General features: G+C 41.1%; 1 protein-coding gene across 1 annotated transcript in view; it reads left to right on the forward strand.

The window, feature by feature from the left end:
* Positions 1-14,484, forward strand: part of cntn4 (contactin 4) — a gene marked incomplete at its 5' end in the record, with an annotated part of 194,915 nt that overhangs the window by 125,698 nt on the left and 54,733 nt on the right. The window contains 3 exons of the mRNA XM_080494891.1: positions 1,793-1,932; positions 7,930-8,059; positions 8,705-8,855. Of these exons, the coding sequence (XP_080351017.1) occupies positions 1,793-1,932; positions 7,930-8,059; positions 8,705-8,855 (421 nt within the window). The remainder of the gene's footprint in view (positions 1-1,792; positions 1,933-7,929; positions 8,060-8,704; positions 8,856-14,484) is intronic.

Raw genomic sequence — 14,484 nt, forward strand, 5'->3', positions numbered from 1 at the left:
GCATAGCGAGACAGACGACCACACACACTCACATTGGCACCTTAGTTCAATGGTTCCCAACCTTTTACTTCAGGGACCCGAAGTTCTACCGTTGTAACACGACACAAAAAGCATTAAGCTGCACATCCGCACTGAAACCACAAGATTTGACTAATAGATACAGATTTGCTTCAATGTCAGACTTCAACAGAGGCAACATTTATTTGGAAACAATAGTTGCATGCCACTACGCTGCAGGTTCACCTGCTGGTGTCGGAGAGAAGTCTACTTCCTCTGTTGTAATTTAATAATACCGTGGAAGTGTGTTTGCGATGCACTACCCCCTGCAGTTTGGGAGCCGTGCGTAGTACAAATGACACACACGTTCCCTCATGCTGATTCCACACGTCGGAGTTCCGCTCATCACGCCCGTGCGTCAAGCATAAAACAGCCTTTAGTTGGACCCAAATGTGTTGATTTCCAGTGACTGACCTCCATTCACACTTTCATTACAGAAACTGAAAGATGCCATAATTCCTCAAGTGACTTTGTGGCGGTATACAACACAAGACAGCGACTACATTTTAGGTTAACAGCCTGTGCCGTATTCAGAATGTAATTTCCTATCTTTATACACGCGTTGTATCAGTTTAGCAGATAACTCAGGAAGAGGCACTCAGCCGAATATTAAATATCCTTTACTGCACAAACTGTGACCTATGAGGATGATTCACTGTAAATAAGATAGTGGAAGTAATACCTTTTTTATGACACAGTTTTGCCTGCAAGTCTTGTATCCTCAATAGTTCCCCTGATATTAAGCTGGTGGGAGTCTGTCAGGCAACGCTGAGGGAAAACGCTCATGTCTGTAAAAATCCAATATGTGAAAACTGAATATGTGTTGGTTTCATGTTTTGACTGATTTCTCTTGAAATGCACATATTATGAATGCAGAAAGTGGTGCATGTCGTGTATCGTAGATTTTGAATAAGATCTGTACAACTGTAGAGAAAGCTGTTATTGTGACAAATGTGATTGTGCGCATCTAGTGACTAAGAGAGTAATTTATTGCAAATTGTGCACATTTTCTGGCCATAATCTTGAGATAAGTGTGTTTTTTGGTCTATTTTGAAACTTCAAATGGATTTTTATTATAATTGAACAACCTAATATAATATAGCTTATTTGCTCCATAAAATATGTGTGTGGAGATATATATTATATACGTACATATGATTGAAAAAACATGAACGAATTGATTAGCCATTACCAGCAATATGTCTAGCCGAAAAACAAAGTTCAGATCATCATTCTTAAGCAAATTATGTTTTTAAATTTTGGAGAAAATCAAAAGATGCAGAAACATATATTCACAACAGAGTGTGCCTTTATTACATAATATCATCAGCATACATTCACATAATCACTCACGTTTCAGAATTGCTATTCCTTTTTTGAACCACCACCACCATAATTAATATCCTGTGAATATAGTGTTGTAATACTGTTACCACACTATTTCTCTAATACATTCATTAATTCCTTGACAGACACTATTATTCCCAACACATTACCACTATTTCACAAATGATGAAAACAGCTTTGTTTTGTCCTTCCTCATAATTTTGCAGTACTGTATATTTTATATGATAGATAATATATTTATTTAGCTTCTTAGTGTTTGTCATCAGTGTTTAGACAGAAATGCAGTGTTCCGTTGGGTAAAAGCTGACCTGGTTAACCCCAATGCGGATGGCTCATGCTAAATTATCACTATTTTTTTCATTCATTCTTTCATTTCTGATCTTCTCAGCTCCTCCTCACCTGATCGAGAAACCCGAGGATGTCCAGAAGCTCATCGACGACTCGCTGGTGTGGGAGTGTAAAGCCACTGGGAAGCCGAAGCCTTCTTACAGGTGGATGAAGAATGGAGACAATCTGGAGTCCACCGAGGTGAGCTGTGCCGAGTACTCATGCACAAGATACCACTTTTTTAAAGGACGAGTACAAGTAAATGTCATAAAGCCTAATTCAATCTCTATCCGCAAACAATAAGCAAAGGCTATGTTGCCATAAACTCATTTTGCAAAGCTTTAAGAGTGCGTAGTGTTGTTCTATGCTCTGTCCTGGAGACAGTGACGTGTCAACCAGGAGTATCGGCCCTGATACCTGATACTGGTATCGGTCTCAGTGCTTTTCCAGTGCCGATTGCTCCTTTACCCCTTGAAGACAAAGTTTCTCCCCAAAAGCTACAGACTCACTACGGCAGCTTTGTGCACAGATGTCTGTCACACACACGGAAAAGAAGCAACCGTGTAGTGTACATTCAAATCTTTATTTGCACTGTGCTGACTAATTACAAAGCATTATTACAACACACGGCCTCCTGTGCAGCGCTGCATTGCGCCATCTGTAAAACGGCATTCATTTCCAAGGAATTGGACTGTGGGATGGCCTGTGCTGAGAGACGAGGCTGTAAACAGGCCAAGTATTTCATGGTAGTCTGCAAAGCGCAGTGATGTAAGAGCTCCCCTTATCTTCTGTTTAATCTCTCCTCGCAGACTGCTGTTATTAATCCGGCAGCACCAAGCACGAAGAAGTGCGATTCTCCGTATAAACATTGTATATCCTGCTTTCAATTTACCTTGATGCCCCTCGGAGTTCCCATTTTGAACGCTGCGGTGAGAGATGAGTCTATTACAAGTCGGATCAGCCCACTTTCTCATGTAATTCAACTCTGTTTGGCTACAGGAAAAAAAAAAAAAAAAAAAAAAAAAGGGATTATTTTATTTATACCGGATTATCACATCAGGCCCTTTGGCCAGTTTGCTGCAGAGAAGATTGATCAGACGCTCGGGTGCTGCTCACACCTGATAAACCAACAAGCATTATGTTAATGAGCTGCATTATGCAAAAACAAAAAAGAATAGGGCGACAAACACACCGGAGGATATCGATCAGTACTCGAATGTCACTCACGTGCGTTGAGGCCGGGTCCGTTCTGCCTTCATATCACCGCGGGCGACACCTCGTGCAGCACGGCCTCTCGCACCTTCACGGAGAAACAGGCTCCGCTCACTATCAGCCATTCAACACTCTGTTTAGCTGCCGGCACATGTGTTTATCCGCACTTTTTTGTGAGGTAACACACAAATCTGCGGATCAAAAAGAACAAAAAACACATGCATGTGCTGTTAAGTAGTAGTTTCTTCAAAATGGTGATTTTTTTTAATGTCTTTTTGAAGGAGTTCAAAGAAATGTCCCGCCATTGCCGCGCCCAGCCATCCGGATGTCACATTGTGAACCTCTGATTGAAGATTATGATGCTCGTGAAGCAGATTTCTCCTCTAAGTGGCCGTCGTGAATGGATGGATTCTCAACGCATGGGCGTATGAATTAATCAGCAAGGGTGTTGCATTGTTTGAAATGCCACCATTAACCACAGCGGGCTTAATGAGTGGGAGAGGGAAAGGTCAATGATGTAAGAAGCGGTGGGGAGAGGATGTGCCATTTGTTGTTATTTATTACAGTGAATCAATCGAACCTCTCTGATTGTGTCAAACTCACCTCTGCTGAGAGTTTCCTCCATTTGAGGAGCAGAGATGGAAATATCAGTGAAAACATTACTTTCAGACCATGTCTACATTTCAGAGTCGTATTATATGTGTGCTCAGTTATTCAGTGTCACTCTAAATATTTTACAAAGCCAACCATGTCTAGACTTTCTAATAATAGTCGCCTTTAAAGATGGGTTTTTTTTCTCGAAATCCTGGGGCTTTGTCTGCTGGTCAAACACTTCTGGTGATGCTTTTTATTACAGCCCCACGTCAGGACAGGCAGAGTCGGCTGGAATGCGTCTTTACCTGCGGCTGTTTTCATCTGAAGGACCTCACTCTCTGCTGCTTTATTGACAATGGCTGCAGGATTAAGTGGCTCTGCAATTAAAAGGGAACTCCAGCGTGAAACAGGATTTGGCCGGTTTAGAGGAGCGCGGAACGAGTCGCTGTAGAGTCCTCAAGCCAAGGGGATTTCTGCGAGGACTCCAGTTTGTAAACGACTGAATTCCAGCAATAATATGTAATTCAGCACAAATCTTTTGTTATATCTAACAGAAATAGCGCCACTATCTTAAACCAACGTCTAATTTTTGAGTAGGAATTGAGATGAAACATAATCTATTCAGCTATTTATTTCAGTATTTCTATGGAATATATATTTTTAGAATTGAATTCCCTGTAATTGTAATAACACTAATTAACATGGAATTAAAACTCTTTCTCAGGCCGGTGCCAAGTGGTCCAACTATCCACACCTCAAAACAAACCCTGGTTTTGTTTAGAATTAAGAATGCATACATGACTATAATAAAATCCTCAAAAAGATGTTGAATAGATGTTTATTTATTATGGTACTGGAAAATACAGCAAGCCAACCAACTTTTAGCTTAAGCAGCTAAACATTTAGTCTGAAGAGAAGACTAGAAACAATGACAACAGATGCTAAAGCTGGGGATCTTGGAATTTCCCACTTCATTCAAGTTTAAGTGGCACAAACAGAATCAGTTGAGCTTACCGTTGTTGATGTTACAAAGCCTCTGTTGATCTTAGTTCAAGTCTAATACTGCCTTTATTTTCCTAAGACTCACTCAGCGAACGTCTGTAAATAGAATCAGCAGATTTCTTTTAGATTTCTACCTCAGTAACTACTAATACTTCCTCCAAGTGCCAAAGCCTTGTTGTTCCTTTTTCTCCTTTGTCAGAGATCAAAGATGTGAAGTTTAAATCCATTTAACAACCTGGTTGTTTCATGCTACATTAGTGTCATATGTGTCAAAATGAAGCTTGTTTTCCATCATTTTCAGTTTTTGATAATAGTAAAAGTTGATTAAAAAAAAAAAAATTCATATTTGATTCTCACCAAAATGGCAGATTTCATAAAGGGGACATTTTCAAACCAATGGCACGCAAAACTGACATTTTCTATTTGTTCAAAAAAGCAATTGGACTCAAAAATAAGTATAGTTCTAACACCCTGAAATCGATGTTCAGATCTGAGCTCTCGAATTAGGTGTGAATAATTATATCCTGGTTGTGTAAGGAAAGGTGGGATCTGTGCTATTTAAACCACTGACATTTAGGCTCTGAAAACTTGTGAATTCCTCTCACTGTGATGAGGGTTTTAAAAATATCTCGGATATACACCAACTTATTACACCGCTTGAGAAAGACTCTGCAGGCTGTGTAGAGGACGAAGCGGCCCAACGTGTTCAGCCAGCAGCAGATTACCTGAAGGAATTAAAGACTGCAAATCCATTTGTCTCCAATCAGACAGACATTGCACTAATTTGACCCGCATCAGAGGAAGATTAACCCACAGGAGTGTCTTTTCTGAAATCACTTTGCCTGATTTTATTATATTAACTGCATTGAAGCGAACAGTCTCAAGACATTGCAACCATTATCAGTCATAACTTGGTCAAACTGCAGTTTTCACAGGGCGCCTTGCACATACAGAGAAAATTCACCTAAACCACACAACTTATCAACTCAGAATCAATGGGATCCTATTTGGACTGGAGACAATTCAATAATTTCACTATAAAGACGACCAGGGAGGATAGGTGTTTAAATGATTTGTCCATTCAGTTCCAGAGTTTGGGCCAATGAAATCTGGTGAAAAGTTGATGCTTGGGGGTACGACAAAGTGTTCAATGAAAGTGTTTTGGGTCTTTCGTTGGATAGGATTGAATGTCGGATGACAAGAGGGAAAAGTTGTGAGATGTGAAATGTAGACTCCCCCAGTCACTGTGGAGCAGGTTTTTATTATTTAGACGTCATCTACTCCCTTGGATTACTCAGTTGTAAGACAAATAATAGGAAAACATAAATCTTTGCTGTTAAGTGTTGGAGGAAATCTCAGTTTTAATAGTCCAGATACACAATTATTCTTCCTTGTAAACCCAAAATGAAAGTATGGCTCTAAATATGTCCAGCACCTCTCTAAAAGATTTCCTCAGGGTGTTATTTTTTTTTTTTTTTTTTTTTTACTTGAGTGCAATCAAACCAAATAAGCCCACTTTTCTAAATTACAAGAGTCAATTCAATCTTTAATGTCTTTTATGTTCAGACGGAATGAATCATCGCAGTGTTGTTGGCAGTGACACTGCCAATCACTTCTATTCAGCATAAGGCGTACAGATGGTCCCCCCAGGTCCCAGCTTGAAAAACTGCTGATTCCAGAGGAACGTCATGGTTAATTAATAGCAGCCGTAAACGGGAGTGCTCCTCCATGCAACAGACTGATATACGCCACCATTTGCCTCCCTTTGCCAGCAGGGATGTTCACCCCCCTGCGCGCACATCCGGAGCCGCCGAGCGTTATGGAAATTCGGGAGCAACCTGCTCAAACACAGGATTAGTTTGAGTTGTTTCATTTCTTCTTTTTCGTGTGAAGGCACCTTAATCCCTGGTGACCGGCGCTCCAGCCTCTCTCCTATGGAAATGTGTGCTAATAAAATTGCAAGCGAGCCTGATGGAAAACGTAAACGGATGTGAAGCAGCAGGACACGAAAACCCCTGACACAGCTGCGCAGGCCTGCCGGGAAATGGCTTAACCCTTTATCTGGCAACCAAACACAATTAATAATATTTGGTCACGGGTAAGGCATTAAGGGTTTATCAAAATGAGGGCAAATTCTCTCTCTCTCTCTCTATATATATATATAACTAATAATGAACTATTCTCCCATAATCAGATTCTTGAAACTTTCATTCCCAACATTTTCCCGTAATTTCTGGAATAAATGTTATACTTCTTTGTTTAGTTTGTTATGCAAGTCATATTAAGAATTGGTTTTGAATGACCAACATATACCTTTGGCTTCCTCGTGTAGAAAGCATGAGGCCTGAGGTCAGTGTATATTTCTGTGAACAGACCAAAATGTGAGAATGAGGTGAAGAAGGAAAGTAATTATATAACAAAGTAAAACACTGAACACGACACACCTCCTTGGCTCCTTATATTTTCGGGACTTGTTTTTAGTGTTTCGGCTGGTCATGCAACTTGTGTTAAGGAGCCACTTATTTATCAAAATACATACCGGGAGCACTGGATTGAAAACAGAATGCTGCTAAAGTACTCCTGAAAAAAAAAAAAGAAGACGCATTTAATGACGAGTACAAACAAAAAGTCTGTAGAAAACCAAAAGTGACTGGAGAAGAGCAGAGGAATTGTTTCCATGATGAAGAAAACAAAGAAGACTACTTGTGGGCAAAAACCACAATGTCCAGAGCTGAGGAACAAATTCGGCAGGAGGTTCTGGAACAGCAGCTGCTGGACTCGGACTATCAACGCTGCAAGGAAAATAAACATATCTTACACACCAGTGTCACTTAGAGTCTTGAAAATGAAGTCATTTTTGAACATGTGTTAGTGATGAAACCCTCTGGTCCGCTCCTGCCTGCCCACTCCTTAAATATACTTTAATTTCTCGTATCAAAATGTTCCCTCTAACCCACCACAGCCAGTCAAAATCACACGAGGAGCAGATGCAGCCCGTGTTGCTACTCTAAACTTTGTATGTATCGAGCATGCCTATCTGGAAAGCAATTTTCGCAAAGCAGAATTCCTCAGATGTTACGATATTCCTTCCTCTCTCATCCCGTTCTCTTAGCTGAAGGGGAAACAGCCCCCGCGGTGCAGGCGCAGATATAAATAGGGCATGGTTTTATTTCACTCTCATAAACATGTAGATTGATTAGGGTCATTTTCTGCTCGCCTGCCTCCATCCACCCAGGCCTTTCCCTCCATTAGTGATGAAAACCAAGATTTATTGCCACGTCTGTCACTTCCACGCCATAATTCATGAGTCCCGCTGGCTGTCTGTTTTTATGCAGATGAGCGTTGAGAGGGCAAAGGCACATCAATACCACGTGTGTTTTCTGTTGATAGGAACGTGTGCAGGTCGCCAATGGAGTGCTGTCCATCAGTCGCCTGACCCTGTCCGACACGGGGATGTACCAGTGCGTGGCCGGGAACAAGCATGGCGAGGTGTACTCCAACGCTGAGCTCCGGGTTATAGGTAAATGCAAACTTGTACAGTACGAGTCCGTTCCTCATTTCGTCCCTCTGTCTTCTTCTGGATGACCTCTGGCCTCCCTCTTATTGCTCTCTAATTGAAAAGCATTAATTATAAGATGAATGCGTGTGGCTGACAGTGATGTATGCCAGACCTCGCCGGCCTCGCCCATCTGCCCCGTCAAGGCCTGTCAGTCTCAGACGCTGGCCGCCATTCATGCACCATTCAGCCTCTGGACATCCCGATCGTGTCCCTGATTGGAGTCCGGCTCAATGCGACCAGGCGTCAAGCTCAAGGTGGACGTCGGAGGAGAGGGTGTCAAGGAGGTGACACACAGCCGTTTACAGCCAGGGAAGGTTATCGCAATCACAACCAAATAAACATCAATCCTCCAAACTCCAACATCATTTGTCAGCATTTTTATGATGACTACTTATTCACATTATAAAGATCTCTAATGAAGAGATTTGAAATTTTCCATGGCAATAATTTAATGTATTTATGGAGTGCAAAAGGGCTGGAGACGAAGATGAGAGATACATTCAATACGAGATAAAGGATCAGAGATGAATCGGATGGGAGGGAGGCCGGGGGGTCTGATGTGAGTCTTTTGCAAACACCAGCTTTATTATGCGGCTCTTGTCTCAGCTGTTGCCCCAGATTTCTCCCACAATCAACTGAGGAGCCAGACGTTGGTGAAGGTGGGGGGAGACGTGCTCGTCGAATGCAAGCCCAAGATGTCTCCGTGGGGAGTGATCTCCTGGAGGAAGGGCAGCGAGCCGCTCCGAGAGAATAACAGGTACGTTGTCGCACCTTTCACCCCTCTGTGACGACCTGCTGGACTTCACTCTGCACTAAAGTGATGTTTCCCCCGAGCTGGTTGCAATATGAGACGATACACACACGCCATGACAAATGAAGAAATACAGTACCTTGCTGATCTATGCATCAGCATGTAGGGAAGTGGAGCTCCGAGGACTTGTATCGGTACTCAGTTTCGACAAATAGCGACACATTTCTACTCTCCTTGTACTCGTTCTTTAAAACGGTGGTATCAGTGAGTTCCTACCTGTTGGTATGTGAAATTATGATTTCTTGTGAATCTCTGGATAACACAACTTCCTTAACTTTATTCCAATGCAACACTCACAGTCCCAGTCAGAATTCCTAAACCTACTCTTTTACAACTTCCGGTTTTAGAAAATCCAGACATGAGATGCATCCCGGACACAGTTATGGAAATACAATCTTTGCTAATGTTTGTTTGCGAAACCTTTTTTGCACATATGACCACTCAAATACATTTTCTTCCATTTGGAAGCTTCTCGCACCATTCTGTTGTTGGTTTCTGACATATTTCCACTGCAATGTGGAAAGACTGGAAAGAGTGAAAGAGTCTTTTTCTGCAGTAGCAGATCTGAGGTCTTTTTCAAGCTTTACAGTTTGATTTAGGTCAAAGCTTATTGCTGGTCACTTTACAACAGTCCATCTTTTCCTCTGTGCTGCTTCAGGTGAGCTTTGGTTCATCGTCCAGCTTGCAAACCCAGAAGTGTCACCTCAAACTCAGTTTTATGAGACAGTTTAATAGTTTTCTATCCGCAACGTCTTGGAATTTTTTTCATTCAGTGGAGTCCTCTGATACGGTTGATGTCTTTTTGAACAGACGTGGCAAAGCAGCCCCGCAATATGCCTTTTTATGCCTGTCTTCTAGGAGTGTTATAATTTCTTTTCCCGTATGAAACTGTGATGTTTTGTGTTTTGAAGCTCTGTAACATGCTTTAAGGTTTATAAGTCTGTGTAGAGATAATACAGTTGGTGCATTGATCTGTGTAGGTTTGTTGAAATAGTGTGTATGACCATTCAGAGACTAACTGTCGTTATGTGTCAGTGAAACAGAAGTTGAAAACCTTTCTTTTTTTTTGTAATAATTGTTGGTTGAATCATTTAGCTGGTTTGCAACTGTAAATATAATCAAGTGTAACCACAGATGGTAGCATCCACTAATGTGGCGTGATTGAAAGAAACGTGTATAGGGCGAAGTTTGATTGCTATTTCAGGTGATTTTCAACTGGAAAACTACAAAGTCCGAGGACAATATGGAGGAAAACATTGTTGTTATTGTCCATCTATGGCTGTGGTGTGCAAAAACGTTTCCATTTTCACCTGTAAAAAAAACTACAATCCACTGAAGTTGCTCCAGTTAGCTCGTAGAAGGTGCCCTATTATCAGGATGTTAGCTTTTCTTGAAAGAAAAATAGTCATAATGATGACAAGAAGAAGAAGAAGCAAAAAATGTAATCAAAAAGTAGAAACAGAGTACCAACATGCAGACAGCAACAAATAGCTCTTGCAATAGTAATCCAGTGTTTAATTCAGGATGATAAAGAACAGCAACTCTTTATATACAGGCTAATGCTCATGATTACCTAAAGATGAGTGAGCCGCTCCTCCATTAAACAAGACTTTGGTAAAATAGTAACCAGTATGATTTTGAAAAAAGCCATCGATAATGTTTGTGTACAGCAAACATATTATAGTTTGGTACTCAACAAAAATGGTCTAAAAGCGAATAGAGACTTAAACATAATGTTTTTTGTCAATGCAACCTAAACAACACTTGGTCCTTTCGTACTTTTCTCTGTATTGTTGATCATGTTTGAGAAGTATTACTTTAATTCTGACCTTTCTAATTTGCACCACCAACTAGACCAAGGATGACAAACATAAGGCCCGTGGTTCAAAACCGGCCGGCAAGAGGCTCCAATCTGGCCAAACCACCAAGCAACTGGTTAAGAATTTGAAGGGAAACATTGGTTTCTTTCTTTTATAAACAAGTATCTTCATAGTCACAGACAAAACACAACACTGAGATATTATTGTGAATATTGGTGTATTTTGGATTCACGGTATTTTGCACCCGAAAGCATCATTAAAATTGGCTTTATGTTGAGATTGCAGTCATTTTCAGGAGCAATTGTTTCGTATAAAATGTAGATATTTTCAGTGTGAGTGACCTTTATTATGACAATATTTTACCAGTCCAGTCCATTCAAGATGAATTTGGACTGTATGTGGCCCCTTAAGTGAAATGTGTTCGCCCCCCCCCCCTGCCGGAGACTCTTCAATGGGAAACATATTGAAGCATTTTTTTATAATGAGTAGACACTCTTTTAAGTGAGAAATTCTATTTATACAGCAGTGAGATACACTGATAAATAATTAAAAGCCTGAACCGACAACCTTTAGAGTGTTCCTTTATCAGTTGCCCCCACCACTGCACTGTGACTGTGCTTTCTGTATCGAAGCTCCTTCACAAACATCACCAGGAGGAGTGGATCCACCTCTGGACTTCCATTAAGACCCAGCAGAAAGCAGACTGTGTAATGGGAGCAGTGGTGTGTGGGCCCACTTTCACTAAATAGGAAGACGAGAATGATTTTCAGGAGTTTAAAAATGCAGCATATCAAAAGCTTCAGCCAGTGCGTTCACGTTTTGCCGCAGCATTTCCACGAAGAGATTCTGATTCGCGTTAACACTCGGCGAAGAGAAAAAAAACCCAGCATGGAACCGAGCTGAGTAACGGTTAATAGGGTTTACCGTCTTTCATCTGCGGCTCTTTAGCAGCCGAACAGACGGGCTGCTGAGCAAATTCAAAGTGCTAATCAAGTGCTTTTCACCTCAGCGGGGACAGCGAACGCCACGGAAAATCAAACGAGTCCAGCCTGCGAGGGAACAAGAGGGCGAGCTCGGCGCCCGGCCGCGTTTGACCTCTGTGAGGCTAAGTTGGGATAACTTTATGACTGTGTGCGTTTTGTGTGTGTCCGAATGAAGTGTGCAGTGTGGCCCGGTCGCCTTATTGCAGTCAGGGGTCACCCATCGGGTGTCACCGCTCGAGCATGACTGCGTCCTGACAGCAGGGCTGTGTGCACAGTGTCTTGCCAGGCTTTGCATATATACAAAGCCGTGTTGTTGCTTGTCAAACAAAGTGGCGGGGGGATTTGCATAGTGGTTTCGCTGCTGGTGCCCTTCACTCACCCTGCGCCACTTCCAGCGCCCGCCGCACCCTGTAGGCCGTTTGGACGGGGCTGTTTTGGATTCAGACTCTTGGAAAGGTTTCACGTTTGTCTTGGGAGTGACACGGATGCGTGTCTGTCAAAGTTAAATAGTTGCTTTGCTTCTCCCACAGCCTGTCACCGAGCCCCTGATTCCAGAAATACTGGGACGTATTGGGAAATTTAAATAACGACAGAGTCCTTGGGATTAAGTTTAAATTCGATTTTAGCTAAGGGATTTTTTTGAATTTGAGAAACATCCTTAAAGTCCTGTGATGCTGCTGGTCATTGGCAACATAATAGCATCAGGATTGGTGACATATAGAATATTTTAGAATCGTTCAGAAAACTCCTACCATCATGCTTTTTCTAGTGATCCGTTTCTGCTTTCTGCTGCACATTTGATTATTTTTACTTCAAATTCTGCTTGTTCCATCCAAACATTTTTGAGTTATCTCATTAAATCAACCAACCAATGAAAAAAACAAAAACAGAACAACAACTAACATTGGATGCTGTTTCCGTTTTCTGCTGTTTTGACCAATCTGCTTTTGCTCTCAGTCAAACATAGTAGTAATGAAGTTACACTTTGTCAGCCTTCTCTCATCATACAGAGACATCTAGTGGTCCCAGAAAGTATGCAGCAATATATTTTGATGTATAAGTTGCTCCTCTAAATAAAATGCAGGACCATCCAAAAATGTATTAAATTATGACTTATCGTCCTGAAAATACAGTAATTTTGGGAAAAAAAAACTGCATTCAGAATGAAAGTATGAACAAAGGACATGGCTCTTGGACATTTCTTTAAAAATGCCATTATGCTAAAACTTCCACTTCTTTTTCTCTGAATAACTAGTTCAGATGTCAGATGTCAGAAAATATTTAAATATCGACTTTTACATCATGTACTTGTACTACTACTACTACTTATACCAACAAAGAAGAAGATATTTGGGGTTTATCATTGTCATAATTTGTCATGATTTCACCTGTCACCTGACATTTGATTAGACTGTATTCTGTGGCTTCTGAACTCAGATGCATTGGACTTCTCTGTATTGACTTAAAAAATTTAAATCATGCAATTATTTATCTTATATATATTTATTTTTGTTTCAAAAGTACCACTATTACAACTTTTGAAAAATAGCATTTTAAAATGCATTAAAATACCTGAGTTCTAACTTTAAATGATATGAATAGTGTCTTCAGTTGAATATGGAGTTTTAATAATCCGCACATCATTGGATTGTGTTCTGTGCTTACACTTAGCCTGACGTCCTAACTTTTCTGAACTGAGGATTGTTTTTATCCATTGTCATCTCTAAATCGCAGAACAAGGCTCTTCTGTGATAAATTATACATTTTGCAAGATTCAAACCATTGTAAAATGATGTATGAATAATCACACTTGAGTAAATTCATGCAGAAAGATTTTCTTCGGTGATTTGCTTTGGGAGCTTCAGCAGTCTGTCGATAATGGACGATTAGCTGCTGGATTTCGTTCTCCCCGTCTTCATCCTCGCCTGTTTGGAAAGTCTGTTTGATGTCGTGTAATGTGTTTTAATGCTTTTACACGTTCTAAATAAATGATGCTGGGCTCAGACCACCTGTGCTGCTCCAAAATTAACAAGAAAGTAGCCCAGATTTGAAATTAAAATTCAAACAGTCGGAGCTCTATTACATTAAAAGGAAATTATTTCTTTTTTTTGTTCTCTGCCATGATCCTGGACTTTATTACTGGCGAGGAAGCAGAATGACTGTTTACGGAGCTTGAAAACACATGCCACTCTTTAAATGTGCTGATTACGGCTCCCCCTTTACTCTTCTTCTTATCATCTCTCTTCTCTCATCTGTGAAACACACACGCGCACGCACACACACACACACACACACACACACACACACACACACACACACACACACACACACACACACACACACACACACACACACACACACACACACACACAACCACACACAGTAAAAGTGTTTAGCATCTGTCACGGTACTCATCAGAGCAGTCATGTTTTTCAATGGCCACCACACAAAACATCCATCCACGTGTGGGTCAACAACTGTATCTCGCCATGTTGTGGCATTGGTTTGGAAAATAATGTGTTTTAGATCCAAAAATGTTACCTTTTTTCGTCTTATGCTCCACAGTCATTTACTGTGAACATTGCCGTCATTATATTTTTGTCTTCAGTGCATTGGAACAAGTATATGGCTTTCAGGACAACACAGGCTGACAATCTGAATCAACAGTCAGGCTCAACACTGGGACACTGGTGCCAAACATAAGGCCCACGGGCCAAAAGTGACCTGCAACAGACTCCAATCAAGCCCATCAAATGACAGCATCAAAATCTT

The sequence above is a fragment of the Blennius ocellaris genome (assembly GCF_963422515.1).
Source record: "Blennius ocellaris genome assembly, chromosome: 4".
In the NCBI taxonomy this organism is placed as follows: Eukaryota; Metazoa; Chordata; class Actinopteri; order Blenniiformes; family Blenniidae; genus Blennius; species Blennius ocellaris.